Source organism: Alosa sapidissima, chromosome 15 (genome assembly GCF_018492685.1).
Source record: "Alosa sapidissima isolate fAloSap1 chromosome 15, fAloSap1.pri, whole genome shotgun sequence".
In the NCBI taxonomy this organism is placed as follows: domain Eukaryota; kingdom Metazoa; phylum Chordata; class Actinopteri; order Clupeiformes; family Clupeidae; genus Alosa; species Alosa sapidissima.
The window spans coordinates 10,427,493-10,449,142 of NC_055971.1; the positions used below are offsets into that span (position 1 = coordinate 10,427,493).

General features: G+C 48.3%; 1 protein-coding gene across 3 annotated transcripts in view; it reads left to right on the plus strand.

Moving 5' to 3' along the window:
- The window catches only part of pafah1b1a (platelet-activating factor acetylhydrolase 1b, regulatory subunit 1a), a 33,094-nt gene that overhangs the window by 2,452 nt on the left and 8,992 nt on the right, over window positions 1–21,650 (plus strand). For all 3 annotated transcript variants that reach the window (XM_042063934.1, XM_042063932.1, XM_042063933.1), the window contains exons 2-6: window positions 4,851–5,105; window positions 14,503–14,587; window positions 17,137–17,211; window positions 17,357–17,563; window positions 21,277–21,445. In XM_042063934.1, the coding sequence (XP_041919868.1) occupies window positions 5,074–5,105; window positions 14,503–14,587; window positions 17,137–17,211; window positions 17,357–17,563; window positions 21,277–21,445 (568 nt within the window). In that variant the 5' untranslated portion in view covers window positions 4,851–5,073. The remainder of the gene's footprint in view (window positions 1–4,850; window positions 5,106–14,502; window positions 14,588–17,136; window positions 17,212–17,356; window positions 17,564–21,276; window positions 21,446–21,650) is intronic.

Consider the following 21,650-nt stretch of genomic DNA (forward strand, 5'->3'; position numbering starts at 1 on the left):
GATATGCTCAACAAAACGTTATTATTTGTGTGATGTGAGCGTTTTATGGTCCTGTCAAAACAAACCAGATTGGTGTACATGTCCTGTCGCTACATCCGTTACTCAGTGTGAACGCCCCTGTAAACCTGGAAGTCGTGCATCCCTGACCGTCTTCAGTTTTTGGTTGATTTTAATAGCTGCTATGGACGTATTCGGTAATGATTGAAATCCCGCTGAAAGAGATGAACAGTATTGCTGTTTATCAACAAGCCGCCCATGTCCCAGTGTGAATAGACTCATTTAAGTACTTCCATGTAAATTGAATGACGTGCTTCAAGCGGTTAATTTAAAGCTTCATTGTACTATGTATGTAGTGCTCAGATCCCCAACATGCTTTTATGATTTAATATCTGGCATGTAGGCTACAATCTGCATTGCGTTTATGACATTTGAATGTCTCTATGTTTATCAGTTTAATTACACTCCAAAGTCTGTTTACATTTATCTGAACTTTCATTCATCAGCAACTTTGTTGAGTGATGTTTGATTATAATTTAGATGGCAACTTAGTTTTAGTTTTGTTTTTACTTTACGACCCTGCTTATATGTGCTGTTGCATCATGGATTTTTTTAAAACTGCAGTACAGTGCAAAAGTCTTGAGCCACCCTACATGCTTTGCTTGAGCAATGCCATAAGGACCGTAAGGATTTATGTCTCACTCTCTTTATTAACATATAATTAGTAAACACAGGACTTGTGTACACAGTCTGTAAAAACACATAAAATGTTTTAGTAGTGGTATAATGACCAATCACAGAAGGAGGAAGCTGGTGACAGAGCTGCTGTTCTCTACCCAGGGCACTGACGGGCATGCTTAGCTCACCAGAAGTTGCTGGTAGATCCAGCTGTGAAGCTGGTCTTTAGATCCGCTGTTTATCACTGTGGCTTACCCAAAAATGGAGTGTTTCTGCAAGGTGCAATGAGGAGGGGTCACCCGAAAAGTACTGTACATCTCCAGTGACCCTCTGCATTGTACGCCTGGGTGGGAATACGGTCTCAGTTGGCGTCATTCTTCGGTTCTTCAAATAGAAACCTTTGGCCATGCCTTTCCCACTTAGGCAGAGTAATGAACTCTCTTAGCTTTAGCTATTCAACAAGGTCTTACATCTGTCCAATTGTCATCATCTCCTTCCCACTTTGAATACCAATGTGTCAGCTAGAACTAGAACCATCACCAGCCTCCCTTTCTCTAGATGGTCATTATGATTCTACAAAAACATCACATCTAATGGATGCCTTTGACTAGAAACATAAACAGTACACCTTTTTGTGTTTTTTTATATATATATATATATATATATATATATATATATATATATATATATATATAAAAGAATGAGACATAAACATGATATTGCTAAAACAACCAATGGAAATAGTGGCTCAAGACTTTTGCACAATAGCTAGTAGCCTCTAGCCTGTGTTTTAAATTGTGGTATTTGGACATTGTGAGGAGCAGTGGTCGTCTAGAATGGGATGCTGTGCATTCTCCTGACCCTTCTCTTTATGATCACCTGCTGGTGGCGATGAGCTGAGAGGTGTCACTCAGCCATCCCTGACCATACAGACACTGATCCTGTAATCATGGCAATTTCTTAAATTTTTAAAATAAAAAATAAAAACACTGACAGAGGTGACGATTATGTCTCATTCGTTTGCCGGTCATTCTGCAGCAGCTTGTATAATGTAGCAGACCACCGAGAGGGACGTCTCTTTGCCATCTGTCCCAATTTTGCCAGCTGAATATGCATGAATGAAAGGCTCAGGACTAATTTGGTGTGTTAAAATGGAAGCCTTCGAAGTGTAATGGTTGAAATTGTCTTGATTTGAGGGAGGGTGTGAGTATTTTCTCTTTTGTGTCTGCGGGTGTTTCTCTTTCTCATTTCAAGGGCATGACCGTTAGCTGGCTTTCAGTTACCTCACTGATAACGCATGGCTAATGATAACCCAGTGCACACGTAGCAGCAACAACCAGATGTTCAGCACCCCCCCCCCCCCCCCCCCCCTCGGTGCCAGTAGTGCAGACTTTTCTTGGTGTTTGTGTATCGGTTAACGGGTAACGGTCACTGGTCTGCCTTGCCACAGCTCTGTGGTGTGCCAGTCTAGCACACAGCCTGGTTGCTAAGAGACGCCTTCCATCTCCCTTGGCTGAAATATAGCTCTGCACTTAGGGTTCCATCAGCAGCGGCTTACTGGAATGCCAGCGAGCGGCGGACTAAAGAGGAAATACAAGCATGCCTGCCTGGTGCTTCCAAGTTGATGCAGGAGCTAATTGGTCATGTCTGCTTACTGGTGACGTCTAATTAATGTAGTTATTTGATGAGTTTTGAATTTTCAAACCAAGCTTTTCCTTCTGCTGTACTATAATGCAGTACTGTGGATTTCCATGGCAACTGCAGAATAAAGTTGATCTCGGGGGTGGGGGGGGGGGGGGAATGCCTTGTTGATGGTTGCATTTTTTTCTGCCGATCAATAACATTGAGTTGTTAGCAACTAATGCTAATTAGAGGTGAGATTACATTTCTGTGTAGTTGCCTGGGGCTGTGATTTCTCCATATCTGTTTGGTGACATAGTTGGCATGAGCCTCAGTAAATTGCTTTTGTGTTGTAGCCCTCTTGTTTGCTCTGAACACAGCTTTTACTCTAGGTCTATTGTAGAAGGATTTGTAATAAGATATTAGAATGACTATCCAATCACAGTTTTGACACTGCAGAGTTGATTTAGTTTTTCTTTCTTGCTCAGCTATTATTTGTTCAGTCTCTCGTTCTGTTAAATTACATAACATGTATACATGGCAGTGGCGTTGAGCTGCACAACAAATTGACTCCCTTTGTTGATCTAATGCCCTAAACCTCCGGCTTGACCATGAACCACATGAAAAGCAGGGCTAGTTTTTGGCTGTTGCTCTTGGTAATGTCTTGCGACATTAGAGGTAATGTCCCTTTGGTATAAGTCTGTACTTAATCTTGGTCTCTTTTGAGTAGAAGCACTATTAATCCCTTAAAACCAAGGAGTGAAAGGGATGCCATGACGTGCTGTCCGGATCTGTGACAACCGTGAAAGGGAGACGGGGCAGCCTGTTTGCCCGCCCTTGCTCACTCCATTGCTCATTCACATTCCTGGCATGGCCCAATGCTGCGCTCACTGGTTAACTGTCTTGCTAGAGAAAAAGAGCCCCCCCCCACCCTCCCCTTCTCCTTGTTTAGTAGAGAAATGGGGCCTTCATGATTCACTGTAAAGGCTGAAGACTGCGGGCCCTCCAGCTCTCTTATCAAGTCATCTGACAAGTGAACCAGCAGTGCACTGAGGGTGATTCTGCTTCCACCCCGGAGGTATTTCCAGTTGGATTCCTGTCTTTTTTTTCCCCCTGTGGTGAAGGCTATTGATGGGGGGGAGGGAGGCGGGAGGATATACATGCCATTGCTCTCAGGTGCAATAGATAAATATATACATGTTGGTATACTGCCTTTGCCATTGCACTAGGACAAAATGCGCTTTATCTGCTTCACTGAACAAGTGGTTGTTCCTGAGCCTCACCTGCTGTGAGTGGTCATAGGTTAGGTGCTGCACACAGCAGGCATGTTTCAAATATTTATCTGCCACTGATAAGGCAGGCGTTTTGCATTAAATTATCAAGCACACGCTCTAGCATTGCCGATAAGACATGGCGCTTTCAAGCGATCGTCAGAAGTGAAGGCACAGAATGTGTGGCTGGCTGCCATTTTCAGATCTCGCCCCATTAATATTTAGGCCCATGTCATTTCTCTCCCAGTCTGGCCGGTCTTGAGTACGGTCCATGAATCTTGGAGAGGGGGAAGACGTTACTCCCTCTGGTGTCTCCTGGCTGCAATACTCTGGCTGGGATCTGTGTGCGGAGTTGTTCCTGTGCCTCTTAACTACACCAGTTGTTTTTCTTTCATTCTTTTTTTCAACTCTTACTGTACGTCTGTTTTGATAGGCTGTGGGCTGCTGAACAGAAGCTTTTGTTGGTGGGGATGGGGTGGGGTTTGCCTACTAGGTTTGTTGTTCTTATCCTCATCTCAAGAGGACTAAGGAGCTTACCGCGCCCTCACCCTCGGTGCCATGGCTGGGGCGACTATGGGCGACTGGCGTCTAATAGGATGCCAAGAGGAATCGCGGATAAGCTATTACTTCCCTCATGATTTTCAGCCCTTGTTTCTGCACTGCGGTCTACTCCTGCATTTTGGCACTTCAGCCAAAGCTCCTTTGTTTGGCGCCTTTCTTGCACAACAAACACAAGTCACAGACCAGCATGCTTTGAACTCCGGTTGGCTGGAATGTTTGACCTGCTCCGGTGGTTGCCGTGGTATGTTTTTGCATGCTGACGACGGAGAGCCTGAGATGGGCTGACTGCAGGAATCTGGGTCATCTGTCCCCCCTCCCTTACACGTGTTCACAGAACTCCCGACAAGGGACGCAGAGCTGGGGAACAAAACGGACGACATGGCTGCCTGGGCGAAAGGGAGGGAGGGAGACTAGAGTGAAGGGGGATGGAACAGATGGAACACCTGATGAAGTGTCTTTTAACCCCTTAAGCCACTGTCAGGCTGTCTAGCCACTGGTGGACAAGTGTCACAATCTCCTCCTAGCTCTATGCTGGAGGTGCTAGATTCTATTGTTCTGTCTGGTTCGCGTTGTCTACTTTGGTGTTTTTTTTTATTTTTTTTTTTATTTTTTTTTTTTCTGTCAAACTGTGCAGGTATGCATGGATATGATTTGTTAAATGGGTTTCATTTTTTGACATTGAATGTCCAGTCTCACTAATGATCCGTGTCCCCTCTTTTGCAGATGCAGGGAAGCTGTAGCCAGTGACTGTGTGCCGGCTGTCGTTGTCCACGCGTCTCTTTTTTTCTCGGGGTCACCGTTTCCAGGAGAAGCGTGATCTGAGCGGCAGAACCTTCCTGCGCGCCGGAACCAGCGTCCGATCGGTGATCTCCTGCCCAGGAGACCGCAGCTGCCGCACGCACGCACGCCCCTTCGCCTCCCCCCCTCCCTCCCCAACGTCACCGCCATGGTGCTCTCACAGAGACAACGAGACGAACTGTGAGTATACCTGGACTCTCTATCAACCTGTCCTGCACAACATGGCACAATAATGACCACGGTGCCAAGTGGCCCTCACACATTTTCTAACTGCATACCTCCTGCTTTGTTTAGTGTAGAGAATGGCACAGTACTCAGTCAGTCAGCAAAGGAGGCGTTGTTACTAAGCATCACCATCAGCCAACCAACACAACAACATAGCCAAGACTGGACAACACACACTACATATAAGGGTTCCCTGGGGGTGATATTCACCTGGGCATACTTCTCCTAAGTTGTATAGTTGAGGTATGCTCGGTAATGTGCTACTGAGCCTAGTGAAAGCATTGCATAGCTGATAGGAGTGTTTGCTCAGCGCTTGCATTTTCTTAGTCGCTACCACTCTTTGCTCAGCTTAGATCAGCATACCACATGGCAAGCCAGACTGCATTAAAGAGGCAACACAGGTCACGTAACACATCATATGTGGTGCTAATCTCTCAGTCTGTACAGCCCAGAACAGAGCAGAGAACGACTGCTGCTCTGTGTAGCCTTGTGCTTTTCACACAGAACAGAAGTGATGTCAGCTGTGTTATAAAACTTTGCAACTGGGCTACACCCTGTTGGCTTTGGTTATCTCACTTGTGGTGCAGATGGTTAAACTATTGCTCAGCTGTAGCTGTAGTCTTGGTAGCCTCTAGCTTTGTGCTTTTGACTTCAGAGTGTTTCTTTTTTCCCCCGAGGCCATGAAATTATATAGTCCTTGCTTAGGCAGGGAGTTGACTGGTTGAGTGATTGGATGAGGTCTGATGGGTTAATTATAATGGCACGGGTGGCTCAAGCAGCTCTGACTGCCTCATTAACCAGCTCACTGAGGCAAGAGTGCAGGTAACCGTTGTTGTTCCAGTGGACGTTGGCACAGCAGGCGGAAAATGTCATTTGGATGTGGCTGTGGGGATTGATCAGTGAATTTATCTAATTGAAAACTCGCCGGTTGGCTGCGACTGGACCCAGAAGGATCAATCAAGGAGATGGGACCGCCCAGAGAACTGGCTTCCTTGTCAGTTGATCAAAATGCCCTTCTGTCTGCTGCGCGCACACACATGCACACACACACATACTTTTGAACAGACACACACACTCTTTGCACAGACATGATGAAATGCACCCCTAATGCTCATCATCTTCAAAGCTCTCGTGGATGAGACCTTTCTGCCCCGCTGCTGCAGAGACCATTTGAAAATTGTACAATTTTAACCTTGACTTCCACATCAAACAAAAGGGGACTGCCCATAGATTGTAGCTGAGAGCATAGTGGGGTATTAGCCCTCTCAAGCTCCGAGCTCCCATCTCCCCTCTCAGGAATGGGGTAAATGCAGCCTGGAGAGCAGAGCCGAGTGTAATTAACCCTTTGCATCGGTTGAATGAGGAAGATAAGAGGTTTAATAAGCTCTTTTGTCAAATACATGGTATTATGTGTGAGGAGAGAGTCATCAGTTAAAACCCACAGACCTGTCGTCCCTCTGCTGTCAGCAGAGGAATGGGATGTGGTGTTTTTTTTGTTTTTTTTTTTAAATTTAAAGGACCGATTTCTGATTAATGCTCCTTGAGTCCAGACATTTTGTGAATCTGGACAATTGGCACATTGTGGAGCTGCCTGTTTTTAAGACCAAGTTGATACATAGGGTATTATTACACAGGCTACTATTACCATCCTAGTCGTGCTTTTGCAAACTTGCGCTGAAATTGTGGTGCATGTTTCACATTTGGGAGTGTTCCGAAGGTTGACAAAGGCAAAGAGTCTGACATTCAGGCGTGAGAAATCTCTTGGCATTTAAACAAGACGGTGCCTATGTAATTTGTTTGGTGAAAGTTGTCTGAGGCATATGACATGTACGTCCCCAGGTCCAGCCGTTGTCTATCAGCTGTCTTCGGTCTTGCGCTATGCAGGAAAAGCCCTGAGGCCATCTTGATTCATTACTGCTAAAACAATAGCTGGAGGGAAATGGGTGACGGTGACCAGCTGACCAGCCGAGCTCACTAATGCATTCTCTTATCATCTGCTTGTTTTCTGTAAACTGTCGCCAGGGCACAAATGGAATCTGTGTGTATGTGGATGTTATTCAATCTCATCCTTGGTTTTCATGGGGTGGGCGGGAGCTTGTAGGATGTGGATAGACTATATTGCCACAGGCAGTAATACTCTAGGACACACACACACAGATGATTCCCAACTGCTTTTGAAAAACAAGATCAGCATATCAGCATTGGTGTCTTTATGCAAACTATTAAAGGAGAACCCTCTGCCGCTGGCCTTTCCTGTTTTTTGGCATGTATTTTGTGCTTGAGTGTGGAGATGGTTGGAGGTAGCCAAACACATCTCTAGGGCAAGTATAACCATCCAAAAGATGGAGATCACGCTGAAAAGCACAAGCACAAGCTGCTTTAGTGCTCAGGCATAATAATTCTACTAGTTTAAACAAAGTTCTGTCTCATTAAGCGTTGTGTAGTACTAATTTCTGTCCCTGAATGGATCTTAAAATCTTACTGCCGCTTTCATTAATCAGAAGTTCCAGGATCAATTTGAGTCAATGCTCTGCTCCCATGTCATTAGTACAATGCTAGCGGTGTCAACCATTCCACTACCAAACCATAACAAAGAACAGAAAAACTAGAGCTTTTAACTGCTACTAGTGCTGGTTACTGTGATCTCCCCCCACCTTAAAGTCCCTGCCGAGACTGAGACTGGGCTTATTCAGTAAACCTGCATTGAGTAATCCAGATGGTTAGCATTTTTCCCCCTCAAGTCAGATGGTCGGATTGTAAAGCCTTTCTGAAAAGCACTCTTATTAGCCACAGTCATAACTGAGGCTTCATACAAAAGCACAGTGTGTTTGTGTACTCTGTGAGCAGAGGATGAGTACCCTCCAGCCATGCTATAAATAAACACAGAACACACAGGCTTTTGGCTCATGCTTGATGTGACATGGATGGTTGAGCTAGTAGGTAGATGCTCGCGTTAGCTATTTTCCGCAAAGTTGTTTTTCCCCATTACAATCGTGCTGAGTTGATCTACCTAGAACCTCCCCATAGCATGCGTTTTAAGAGTGACCTCAAACTTGGACTCGGTCTCCCAATCCTTCCTTTCTGGCCAGTAGCATGGAAACATTCCAGTGATCTTAAACAAGGACTTGTTAGTTCTGCCCCCCTTGATCACTTGAATGGCAATTCCTCTCCTGGAGGGAATGTAGCGTAGCACCTGTGTGTGAGCGTAGAGGGGTTTTGGACGTGGCCCACGCTGCGGCCAGGCCGTGGGCACAGGCTGTAGAGGACGTCCTCCACACCAGCTCTGCTCGCTGGTGATAAGAGGGAAGTGAAACCACGAAGCAGCAGAAGTGCTCCCCAACTGGGCTCTGTGCAGCTGGATCTTTGATTTTTCTTTTTTTGAGGGGTGGGGGCTTTTATTTTTTGCATGTAGCTTTTCCACCAGAGCCTTTGGAAGTATGGGTAGTTGTGTAGGTCAAGGTCGTGGAGAGTTCTTTGTTCTTGTGAAGTATGCTTTTTTTTTTTGCCTTTGTGATCTACTTCCGATTTTGGATAACTTCAGTTTGATTGCCAACTCTTACAAAGCAGCAAATGGCATATTATATTGGTCAGGCAAAAAAGATTAGGACTTCTGAGGCGCATGTGTGTGTGTGTGTGTGTGTGTACATGTACTGTTATTGTATGTGTGCCTGGCTTGCTGGTTTATTTTTGAGTGTGTCTGAGTTAGCATGTTTGGTAGCTGTGGTGTTGGGCAGTGTGTCTGCAAGCATGGCTGATGGTCAGAGCCTGTCAGCATGGCTCTGATCTCAAGCCTGACACTCAGTGATGGAAGCCTTCTACTATTGAACCACACACACACACCCCTCACCATAGGCTCCTCCACTAAATAAACTTCCATGACATTTCTAGACCCAGGGGGAAACACGGCAGCCCTCTAACCTTCTGTCTATTACCTCTCTACACCACTGAAGCTTGATTAAAAGGAAGGATGCCTGACAACAGGACTCTAGTGATTTTTATACGGATGAGCGTCATCAGAGCACATTTAAAGCCCTTTCTGACGTGCTTTTCGCAATAACATTTGGGTAATTTTCACTGCACATCATGAATCAATTTGGGGAAGTATTATTGAGCCACACTAAGGCCATTACCACTGTGGAAATACTCGTTCACCCTTAAACTTTTAAAAAAATAATCAGCTACTGGCAGACAAATTCACTCAATAGTAAAGCATTATTTTGGCATTCACTAGTAAAGCATTATTTTATGTCTGAAATCTGCCGGCACGTGGCTGGTGGTGGCTGTTGCTAATTCTGGACTGTGTAATGTAAAGCTTCCTCCCCTGTTTCTTGCCTGCCTGGTTGCTCCAGCGAGGGCCCCCGGAGACTGTGGCTGTGTGGTGGGCTTGTGGAGAGAGCGGCAGCAAACAAAGCCGAGCTGCTGCCCTTAAGGCTCTCCACTCATCGTCATGGCTATGCGAGGTGTGTCCCTGCCTGGCCTTAATTGACCAGCCGAAGGCTCATTAATGCCCCTGTCTAAAACCTAGTCTGTGCTTCATTAGAATCCCATCCTGGTTCTGTACAACATGGGCAAACACAGAAATGTATTCAAGGAGGGGTATATTCAGGTATAGTGAACAGTTGATTCATAGGGAAAATGTGTCAATTGTCTTTTGTTGTGTTTGAAGACATGGATGCAAAGACATATCTATTGCCTGCTTGAACATTGTTTTTACATTCAATACTAGGTGTGAATTTCTACAGCACTGGTCAGAAATGGTCTCTGGAAAAACAAAGAGAACAGCAGATTGTCAGATTTTAAAAAAAATTTTTTTTTTAAATTCTCAAAGCTCGAGTGTCACGTTCAGATTTAATTCCGGACAATTTAATGCATTGTTTTGGCAGTGGGCAGCCAAATCTGTCTGTGTGGAAATGCAGAGTGCCTTGTATGACCTCACAGCAAAACCGCCTCAGAAATGGCCACAGACACTAGTCTAAAGACCCTTCTTATGGAAGAGTAAATCAGCCGGAGGGGTATGTGTGTGTGTTTGACAGCTGGCTGAATAGTCACATGCTGCGCGCGCACACATAGATGTCCAGCGAGGTCCATGTGCCCTCCACACACACACTCAAGGACTGCCATGGCCATGCGGTGTGTGTGCGTGATTTGCATACAAAATATTCCTTTGTTTAATTTGCCATTTGATTTTCAAAGAGGTTAGTCTCTAGGAGCTTAACTGGGATTTTTCTTCAGGTAAACTGTATTTGTAGAGATCTTTGTCTGTTTTATCCCCCGTGATCATGCATGGATCATGTTGACATGCTCATTGTGGGAGCTGGTTGTAAGGTTGTCTCCCTCACTCGTACTTTTAATTGAAAGCCGTTGGAACGCTTTGCTAGTAATTATAAATGAATCCAGCCAATCTGACCTAGATTCATATCGAACATGCGGTTCTTCAAAACCCACTCTATTTGACAAAAACAAGGACATTCCCTTTGTTTCATATCAAAGCCTCATAATCTTCTATTTCAGATCTCTGTGATATTACACAAAAGACTAAAGATTGTGAATTTGCTCCATATCTGCAGAGATGCTCAGAGAAGCATTCCCCCTCAGTAGGGTAGTCCTGGTGTGGGACCTTAAATACCTGAGGAGTAGCCTAGTGGCAGCTCCCTCTGTCTGGCCACTGCAGCCGTTGTACAGAAACTGCACATCGTAAGGCTGCTTAATCAGCACGGCGCTGGAAGCTCTGACTGCGGTGTAGTGGCCGGAGTTGAAAGAATTTTCTGGTTGTGCCATGATGAAAAGCACCTGTGCACCCTCACAGGCTCTTCATACCTTAGCTATTCAGATCTCTCTCTCCCTCTCTCTGTCTGTCTCTGTCTGTTTGTCTCTCTCTCCCTCTCTCTCTCCCTCTCTCCCTCTCTCTCTCCACTTTATCTCCCCATCCCACCATCTCTGCTCCTCTAGCATTCTCTACCTTAGTGATGCTCACAGTGGAGTACTGCAGTGCTTTTCACTAATAACAGGTTACACTATGCAGAGCCTCACATCCTATATAATGATGCCTGCCCATTGAGGCAATGTGGTTCTGGCGTGTGTGTATGTGACTGTAATACGGAGTGGGTCAGGCGGGTTCCCTGCCGGCATGGCTGTGCTGATGTGGAGTCGGATGTGATGGTTGAATTGCACAGGAAGTGATGCAAGTGTGAGACACGTAGGGATGAGGTAATGCTGCTCTTCAACTGCTCTCCTCACTCTCACTCATTCTCTCCCCCTCCCTTCATCTGCTTCTTCTCTCCTGCACTTCTCTACACACACACACACACACACACCATTCCGCCACCGCCCTGCCTGGAATTTATTTCTCACAAAGGAGTGCTCGCACGCTGCTGGTTTGTGAATGGGCTCCACTGCTCAATAGTGTCAACTGCCAGAAACCCTCCATGGGCACTTCCATTTTTCTATTACAGAGAGAGAGGGGGGGGGGGGATGCAGGCTGAATGCAGGCTTTCTATGCCCAGATTTCTCTGGACCAGCCTGACCAGAGTGGATGGGTTCTGTTCGCAGTTGATTGGCCGTGCTGTTGCTGTAGGCAGTCGTGAGTTTTCTTAAACAGGAGGGACAGTTATATAAGGCTACTTGTGTGGCCTCGCTGCCCTGCTTGATTGAGGCAGGAGAGAATTGAAGGCACAAGTAGATGAGGTCTTTTGTTTCCCCTGACAGTGTGTGTGTGTGTGTGTGTGTGTGTAAGTGTGTGTCCTATCTCTTCACTCTTCTCTCTGTTTCTCTTGATTGCAGATCAGGCCTCGGCGGCTCTGCCCACTCATGTTCCTCACTGCTTTTCCACTTGTCTGACTGCATTCTGGTCTCCATGGAGACCGCTCCTGAGCTACTAACACTCTGTGTTTTTGTGTACATATTCATTCTGGATCCTCCTCTCTCCCTCTCTCTCTCCCTTTCTGTGTCTCTGCATCTCTCCCTCCCTGCGCTCTGTGTGTGTTGCATGTTATTTTTGCTATCAGAGGTCATGCCAGGGTTGTGCAGAGAATAGAATTTGCCTCAGCACTGCAGTGCAGACCTCTCAGGAGGGGTTGGCTGCTGGCAGTTTCACCGTTTCATGCCCAACCTCTCTCTCCCTCTCTGTCTCTCTCTCCCTCCCTCCTTCCCCTTCTCTTTTTTCCTCTCTTTCTAAGTCGTTGTTTAGATTTGGATTAGCCCCCCTCCCACCAGCCCTTATTGTACAATAGTAATCCCGCACAGGCTGTGGGAGGGCAGGGGTACAGTTGGACTGGAGGCATTACCAGATGGGAGTCAGTCTGAAGGACTGCAGAGCATTCTTGCTTTCTTTCTCTCCTTTTTTTCCTCTCGGTCATTCCCTCCATCATTCTCTCCATCCCTTTCTTCCCTGTTTGTGTTTGCATGCTCCAACTTCCCATCCATGTCTTTCCTCTCGCGCTCTCTGTCTCTGTCTGTCTGTCTCTGTCTGTCTGTCTGTGCTTGGCAGACTCCAGAGCTGGGAGTGGCCCACAGACAGGCGCTTGTCACTCTGCCAGAGTCTGAGAGTGCTGCAGCAGAGTGCTCTTCCTGTGTCTGTCATCTACCAGCGCTTTATCTGTCTGCCTCTGGTGGGGTCGCAGACCATGATCTCTGCATCACGCTGTGCCCTTCTAAAAGCACTTTGGGCTCTTGTTTGAACATTTTCTGCTCTGTGCAAATGCTTTGTGTTGTAAGGCTGCTTTGACACCTCCTCCTGCGCCTCCTTGGCCTCTGTGGCCCCATGGTCTCCATGTCTCTGACCTGGCCTGCAGCGTGACGCCATCTCTGGCCACCCATGTGGTTGGGAGCGTGTGGGTGTGTGTGTGTAAAGAGTGGGTATGTGTTTGTATGTACATGCGCACCCGTGTGCTGGTTGTGATGACAGCCCAGAAGCAATGGGCTTAAACAGAGGGGCCCAGTGTTGTTATTTGGGATTTCACAGACTAGTTATTTCTTTATCTGCTCATCCCGACGATGACACTGAGGTGCTTTGTGTGGGGCTCCCCTTCAGAAGCGGCATCACAAAGGGGCTTTGTGGGGCCGCGAACATATCTCCCGATAAGAATCTCCGGTGCGGCGTTGCAGGCAGCGTGACACACACACTCACTGATGCACACACGCAAAATGGCGCGTGGACGGGTGTGTTGCGGACCTGCCGCCTGTCACATGCGTAACCTCTGGGTAACCTTGAGTCTTTGGGCTGCTGTCAGCAGGAGAGGCTCCGAGCTGTGGGCCTGTGTGCCAGACCGCCTCCGCTCCTCTCTGTTCCCCACGCCAGCCCTCCAGTGCCTCCAGAACCGCCAAGCCAGGACCTGATCTGCCCAGCATCTGTGCTTTCCCTGCGAGCGACACAGGATGCTCCTTGACCCCTGGCTCCTCTGATCAATAAATTAATCAGCTGTGGTGTTCTTTTAGCCCAGGGGCTCACCCGGAGTCACAGGAAAAAAAGAATGTTGTTTGTCAGAGAGAGAGGCTAGTAGTAGAGTTGAGAGGGCAGATATGTTGAGCGGTTTTGTGTGGACGGCTTTCGCACAGGAAGAGAGTGTCAGGAGTAATGGGCTGAAGCAGCACTTATTTTGGTAGACACACAACACACAGACGCAGATGTGTGTGTGTGTGTGTGCGTGTGCGTGCGCACACAAGTGTTTCTTTGCATCTGAGAAGGCCATCCTCACACACAATAGCAGGAAGAGTCAGATAGCGAGTGTGTGTCTGAGACGAGCCTATTGTGTTCCCTATCTCTGCAATCACCTCCCCATCATCTGCTGGGCGCTGTCGCCTGGTGGGCCATTATTGAATAGATGGGAGAGGAGTGTTAAAGTGCCCCCCACCTCCCCCCCGTCTGACTTTAGTGTGTGTGTGTGCGTGCTCACACACTCCTACCTCTGCCACTTTGGCCTCACCCTCCCTCTCTCCCTCTCTCTCCCCCTGCGGATCATCTCCTCCTCTCCGCAGGTGTCGCTCACCCTGCCTCTCCACTCTAATGAGGGCTGCTACTCAGCCCATTCCCCCCACAGCCATTCCAGCTCGTTATGCCACCATGGCAGATGTGATATTTCCCTCAAATGGGTTAATGTGTGTGTGTGTGTGTGTGTGTGTGTGTGTGTGTGTGTGTGTCTGTGTGTCTATATATCTACATGGTGAAAGAGGGATGCATTATGTCTTTTATGGGTTTTGCAGACATCTTTCTCAGGCTTTTGTTGTTAAAATCTCTTACTGAATTGATTTTCTTTTTATTTCTTTTTTCTTTAATGCAAGATGACTGAAAATTTAATCTGTCTGTCTATCAAGGGAACTAATTAGCCTTCTTTTCTTTTCTCCTTTTGTCTTCCAGAAATCGAGCGATAGCCGATTACCTCCGTTCCAATGGCTATGAAGAGGCATATTCAGTTTTCAAGAAGGAGGCGGAATTAGACATGGTAATTGTGGAACCCCCACCACCCCAACCCGCCTCCAAACAACTCCGCAAATGTCTTAACAATATGCTCTAAATTGGAATACACCCTCTTACACACATATCTACACACACACTCTACACACACAGACACACACTACACACTACATACTACATACTACACACACCCCTCCTCCTCCTAGCCCCTCCTGCTAATTGATGTGGGCGACAGAAGTGTGACTGTAGGCGTAGCACACAGAATTAAGATGCGGCGGAGATAAACGTGCGACTCGCCACCCAGAGAGGAAGGTGCAGACAGAAATCTCGTATCAAACAGAAAGCGCCGACGAGCCTCAAAAGACCCATACCCCCCCCCCCCCCCCCCCCGTCTGTCTGTCTGTGTGTGTGTCTCGCTGCATCTCTCATCTGAGGAGAGCTGAAATCTCCCTCTACCCCTGCTCCTCCACGGGTCCACTGTCTTTAGTGTTGTTTTTCCTTCCGTGCTTGTCCTGTGCCATCCGGGCAAAGGCAGCTTTCTGAAACATTCATTCCCCTCGTAGAAGAGCGGAAACGGCATGAATAATAGATGACTCCCGTCGCCACGGTGGCGCGCCCTGACGGATCAGCCTGTTGGCTGCTCTCCGCTAAAAGCTCCTTTTAATTAGCCACCTCGCTGTTAACACCTTCCCATTCAGACCTGCAAGATTGTCTGCCAGTTACGGACTGCCACTGTTTCAGCTCTGCCATACCCCTCTTATGATGCCCTCAGGTGTGTGTGTGTGTGTGTGTGTGTGTGTAGGTTTGTTTATATGTTTGTGTGCGGTTGGTGTGTGTGTGTCCCCATGTCCTGTATGTGCTATATTGGTGATGAGGTGTGTGTTTGTATATGTAGGTGTGTGCGTGTGCCTGTGTGTAGGTGAATGGCACCAGACTGCTGAGTGTGCTGAAGAGCTGAGATGCGGGCAGCACGGGCAGGCTGTGCGTTTAGCTGTTGGCTTGGGCACTAGGCAGGCAGAGGGTGTGGGCAGATGGTGGATCAGCCCAACGGAGTGGACTCCTCTGAGGCGGCGTTGAAGGAACCTCCCCCCTCTTTTACCCCCCAAACCCCTCCACCCCTCTCATCTCTCCCCCCCCCCCTCTACAACCTGCAGAGAGGCAGCAACTGTTCCCTTGGACGGCAACTCTTGATTCCTCCAACAGAGAGGCCGCGCTGCTGAGAGGCCGTGCCTACCACACCCTATTCCTCCTTTCATCCTCCTCTCTCCCTCTCCATAGCAGTCTCTCTCTCATCCTGTTTCTGCTCTTTGTGCAAACTGACAGATCGACTGCCCCCCCCCCCCCCCCCCCCCCCTTCCCTCTCTCTTAAGCAGGCTCTTAGGCTCCCTCTCTCTTAAGCAGAGATTCTGTGTTTGAATTTTTGATGAAGCGGCCCTTGTGTTTGCGTTCCTTCTCATCGTATCTGTGGTGTGTCTGTGACCGCCTGTCCCTGCTGAGGAGCCCTCTGGAGTGGAACAAACACACACACACACACACACACACACTCACTCACTCTTTCTCACACACACACACACACACACACACACACACACACACACACACACACACACACACTCGCTCTTTCTCACACACACACACACACACACGTGCACACAAACTTCTCAGCAAACACTGATCCCATCCAATTCCTCCGGACCAATGGTATGCTTGATGGCACTCAGCAGAGCAGTCTTGAAAAGGCAAACAGAATTTTGACCCAGTTGGGTGTTAAATAAAGGAGGCGTGTGTGTGGTTGATGATTGCCACTACTGGAGTGGAGGCAGGTGTGCGCACAGCTGCAGGTGGATGAGTGTCTGTGTGTGTGTGTGTGTGTGTGTGTGTGGTAGGGGTATGGCAGCCTGCTTGGCACACTTTTGCCCGCTGCCTCCATATGCATCTGGGGGCTGCCTCTCACTTGCCCCCTGCCAGGCTGCCATCACCCCACCGGATCTGGTCGTCAATCATCGCCTATCCCACAGCTGGCCCTCTCCCGACTCCAGACCCCCTCATCTCTCTCTCCCTTCAGTCCACTCATCTCATCTCTGCTTGGCTCACTCTCACTACACACTCTCACGGTCCCAATCGCCATTACGAGAAATGATCCCATTCCTCTGCCGAGTAATTCTCTTTGGGCTTAGCCATAACAAGAAGTCAATCTGCGGCCGACCGTACCCACGGCGGAGGTCCGCGGCTCTTTGTGCGCACGTGTAAGGGAGGTTTTTTTCGGGAGGGGTTATGATGCGCTCAGTGCCAGGCTCCCTGAAGTTAATTTTTCACGGCACAGTGTTTCTATAATTGTAATCTTGGTAAGCTCTCTTTGTCTGCAGAAGATTAAACCATGTGAGGGGATTATGGAGGAGGAATTTACAGTTGCCTCCTGGGTGATTGGTGGAAGGCTCCTGCTAGGTTAAGGGGTGTGTTTCCCATGCTTGATTCCATTGGGAGAAGTGGGGGTGTGTTTGCTGGTTTTGATGTCTGCTGGATTGATGTTGAAATGGCATGAATTGATTTGAATTGCTCTTTATCTTGCTTCTATAGAATGAGGAGTTGGACAAGAAGTATGCTGGCCTTTTGGAAAAGAAATGGACTTCAGTCATCAGATTACAAAAGAAGGTTGGTAGTAGTAATTACATGGTGTTATGTAATGTATCTCATGTACTGTATCTCACAAAGTAGTAGAGCTTTTGTATATAAATGAGTCATTTTTTACAATGGGGTCTCAGACCTGATCTCATTGTGATGGGATTTCCTCTGATAGGTTATGGAATTAGAATCAAAGTTGAACGAGGCAAAAGAAGAGATCACTTTAGGAGGACCCATTGGACAGAAGCGAGACCCCAAAGAATGGATCCCCCGCCCCCCGGAGAGGTACGCCCTGAGTGGCCACAGGAGCCCCGTCACCCGGGTCATCTTCCACCCCGTCTTCAGCGTCATGGTCTCCGCTTCAGAGGACGCCACAATAAAGGTGGGTTCAGCTCCCTCGCTCATCTTTTAAAAAGCAGGCCTTGTTACGAAGAGAAGGGAAAACTGTGCTGCGTTGTCTTGGCCGTGTTTTTATCAGGTGAAACCTGAGCTCGCAATATAAATGGAATGCAAACACAAAACCCCACAAATAACCTAACATGCTGGCCCTACGTGATGAAAACAACTCAGAAGTAAGAACTGCGTGTCGGCTTGGCGGTGTGTGTGTGTGTGTGTGTGTGTCCGCTTGACTCTCACGGCCCAGTAACTTTGCTCACTCTCTCTCCACATGACCTCTAAACAGCCCAAGTGTCAGTTCTTTTGATTGAAAAGTCAGGTTTTCAGGTTTAGGTGGTGACGTAAAATCCAAATGAACACAAAACGAGACTGCTCCCTGTTTTTCCCCAGGCCACTGTTCCCCATGAAGGCCTGAACTAGTTGTAAGCCCCAAAGGTGAGGACAGGTGCTCCCTGTTAGCCACAGGTAGTGACTATCGGTCAGTGCTTTCCCTACCCTTTGACCTGTCCCATCAGCATGGTTGGCCCAATATTGCACTTGCACTTATTCTCAGTAATGAAACTTGTACTACCTGTGCACAGTGAAGATATGGTGAATGTGCTAGGCAAGATGAAACATGTTTGTGTCTTTGATGAGCTTTTAGTTTAAGTGACTACTTATTAAGTATCTGTAAGGAGATTCAGTGGATGATGTCCCCAGTTTAGGAGCTTTAGTTCTGTTGTGTAACTTAACTAAACATTAGAAGATAACGGTGCAGTTGTTTTTATTTAACAGCTTATTGTTAAATTTAGCTGCAGCAGTCAGGCTGCACTGCTGTGTAGTGTTGTTGGTAGATGTTTGCAAGGTGTACATCTGCCTGGATTCCTAACCCATGTCTCCATTGCAGTGGATGATGTCAGCTCTTCTCTCCTCAGTGTCCTGGTGTGACTGGGACCCAGCTCCCCCGTCCTCTTCTCTGATTTCCTGCCGTGTCACACAGCTCCCTGAGAGACATGCTCGGTAGCTGGGCTGCCGTTGCCAGGGCGATGAGCTGCGCGCTCAGGCTCTAGGCCCATTTCCGCTGGTCTGGCACAAAGCGCCAGGCTGCCAGCTCGCTCTCCACAGGGCACCGCCCGCCTCAGAGTGGCTAGCTTTGACCCCATCCATCCCTCCCTCCATCCCTGCAGAACCATCCCAGGTCTTTGTTAATACTTGCATGTTAGCAATTATTATTTGGGGAAGGGGGGAGTTCTTTTTTTTTTTTTTTTTTTCTAAGGCCGGTTTGCAATATTTTGTCTGCTATGTCGGTCTGGTGCCCTAGTTCAGAACAAATATTTGCAGCCATCATTTATTCATGGAGTCAAAGAAGTGTGTTTCTTTTCCTCCCTCTTTCTTTCTTTCTTTCTTTCTTTCTTTCTTTCTTTCTTTCTTTCTTTCTCCCCCTCTTTCTCTCTCTTTCTGTTGGCTGCCATCCCACCAGGGGGGTCCTTCCCCACTTTCCCAGGCGCTCCGCACAGCTAATTCATCTTCCGCCCGAGCGCCAGCAGCCACTGCCACCAACCCAGCACAGCACAACCCCTCCCCTCCCCTCCCCCTTTTTCTCTCTATCTCTCCGTCTGTCTGCCTGTGTGTCTCTCCTAGTCTCTCTCCTTCTTTCTCCTACTCCCCTACTCGCAATCTCTCTCTCTCTCTCTCTCTCTCTCTCTCTCTCTCTCTCTCTCTCTCTCTCTCTCTCTGTCTCTGTCTATCTACTCTCTCTCTCCCCCCCCCTCTCTCTCTCTCTCTCTCTCTCTCTCTCTCTCTGTCTCTGTCTCTGTCTCTGTCTATCTACTCTCTCCCCCCCCCCCCTCTCTCTCTCTCTCTCTCTCTCTCTCTCTCTCTCTCTCTGTCTATCTACTCTCTCTCTCTCCCCCCCCCTCTCTCTCTCTCTCTCTCTCTCTCTTCTCCCCACTGTGCCCTACTTTCCCAACACAGTGTCATTAAAGCCCCCACTCCACCAAACTTCCACCTTCACCTCAGTCCCCCTTCATCTTGCGCCAGTCACTTTTTGCCAGACCAGCTCAGCTCTATTTTTATTCCTCTCCTCTCTTCGCCGCACTCCCCTTTCTTCTCATATTTGTATTCAGAGTTAATTGTCAGGAGAGCCCCGAAGCTGTTCCATCCAGACAAACTCCCATGCGCTCCCCCCTCCCCCCTCACACGCGCACGCGCGCACGCACGCACGCACGCACGCACGCACGCACGCACGCACGCACGCACGCACGCACGCACGCACGCACGCACGCACGCACGCACGCACGCACGCACGCACGCACGCACGCACGCACGCACGCACGCACGCACGCACGCACGCACGCACGCACGCACGCACGCACACACGCACACACACACACACACACACACACACACACACACACGTCCATGCCTCTGCAGTTCATTCTGCAGACGTAGCACAGGTCTGCTGCGGTATTTGCTCCTTTTAACTGACTTTGAACTTTCTGCCTCACATGTATGTTAATCAGCATGCCCCATGGTCCAGCTGCCCTTCCTTCAGAAGAGAGTATTTCATTTGGCCAGTCAAAGGTCCATTTGTGAACTGGGTCAAAATGCTTTTTGATCACATATGTTTTTTGGAAATCCAAGTTCAAGTTGTGTGTTTTGTGATCAGTGGTGTGTGTAGTTTTTTTTTTAATTTTTATTTTTTTAACAAAAGCATGCTGCTCAAATCGCAATTGTTTTTTGTCCTTCAATCTGGCTAGCAACAAAGGATGGTGACTACGGCACTTTTTTTTGAGCATCTTGTTTTTGTTGAGATGAGCAATAAAATAATGCCTCTTTTTGCAAGCTTGGCTCTCTCCTGGACTGCTCTGGCACAAATGGGGATTAGGCGCTTCAACCCAAGCCCCCCCCCCCCCCCCCCACACACACACACACACACACACCCCACATTTGGTGAGGGAGAGACTGTAAACCAGTGGCTAAGCAAGTTGGGGGGGGGGGGGGGGGGGAGTGAGAAGGGTGTGCATGGTTCTGTCACACACACACACACACACATCCCCCCCCCCCCCCCGCTCGGCTCGCCACGCTAAGCTCTTATCCCTCTGTGTCTGCCAGCCCAGTAACCCACTGAAACCTGATATCCCCCTTCCCTCCTCTCAGCCTGGAGACCAAATCTTAGAGTTGGAACCCTCCCAACAAAAAAAGCCCTCTGACGACCGATCAAGCTGCCAGCATTTGATCTACATCACCACTGTGCTCTTTTGTGTCGGTGGCGTGTCGGTCTGTGCTTTTTACGATCTGCAGGACGACGCATCCAGACTCACGGTCCGAGGCGGCTTGAGTGAGTGTGCGATGAGGTCACTCCCTTCGGGTCTTTATGGCTCTAATGGGAAACGCAGATGAGTGTCCACAGGGCCGTCTGCCATCTTTCAGAGCCGGCCCTGCCCCTGCCACTGATATGATCTCACTCTCTCACTCTAGCAGTGGAAGGGATGTAACCCTTTGTAACCGTTTAGTATGAATATTGACTCCTGTCACCTGACTGCTCTGATCGTCTCCACTTTTGTTTTCAGCCATTGTTGTGGCTGACATAAATACTGTAAAATGAAGCGTTAATGTAAATGGTTTTGCACTGAGCGATTGGCCTACATTTTCCCTCCCCTTAGGACAGGTGTCAGAGTAAATGGAGACCTAATTGTTCATGTGGCTTTGCCTGTGCAGGTGTGGGACTACGAGACGGGAGACTTCGAGCGCACCCTGAAGGGCCACACGGACTCCGTGCAGGACATCTCTTTCGACCAGACTGGCAAGCTGCTGGCCTCCTGTTCTGCGGACATGACCATCAAGCTCTGGGACTTCCAGGGCTTCGAGTGCATCCGGACCATGCACGGTGAGCGCCGGAAGCTGGGATCATCGGGAAAATCGATCGGGGCCAGAATGGGGGGGAAGAGCTCCCGGTAGAGAGCGTGTGGGGAGTTGGGAGGGAAGGGTGGGTGGATGGGTGTCTGACAAGCGCTAGGAGACAGGTGGAATCCATGCAGTTCATTATCACTTCCTCTATCCCCTACACCCTTGGGGTAAGAGAAACCTCGTTT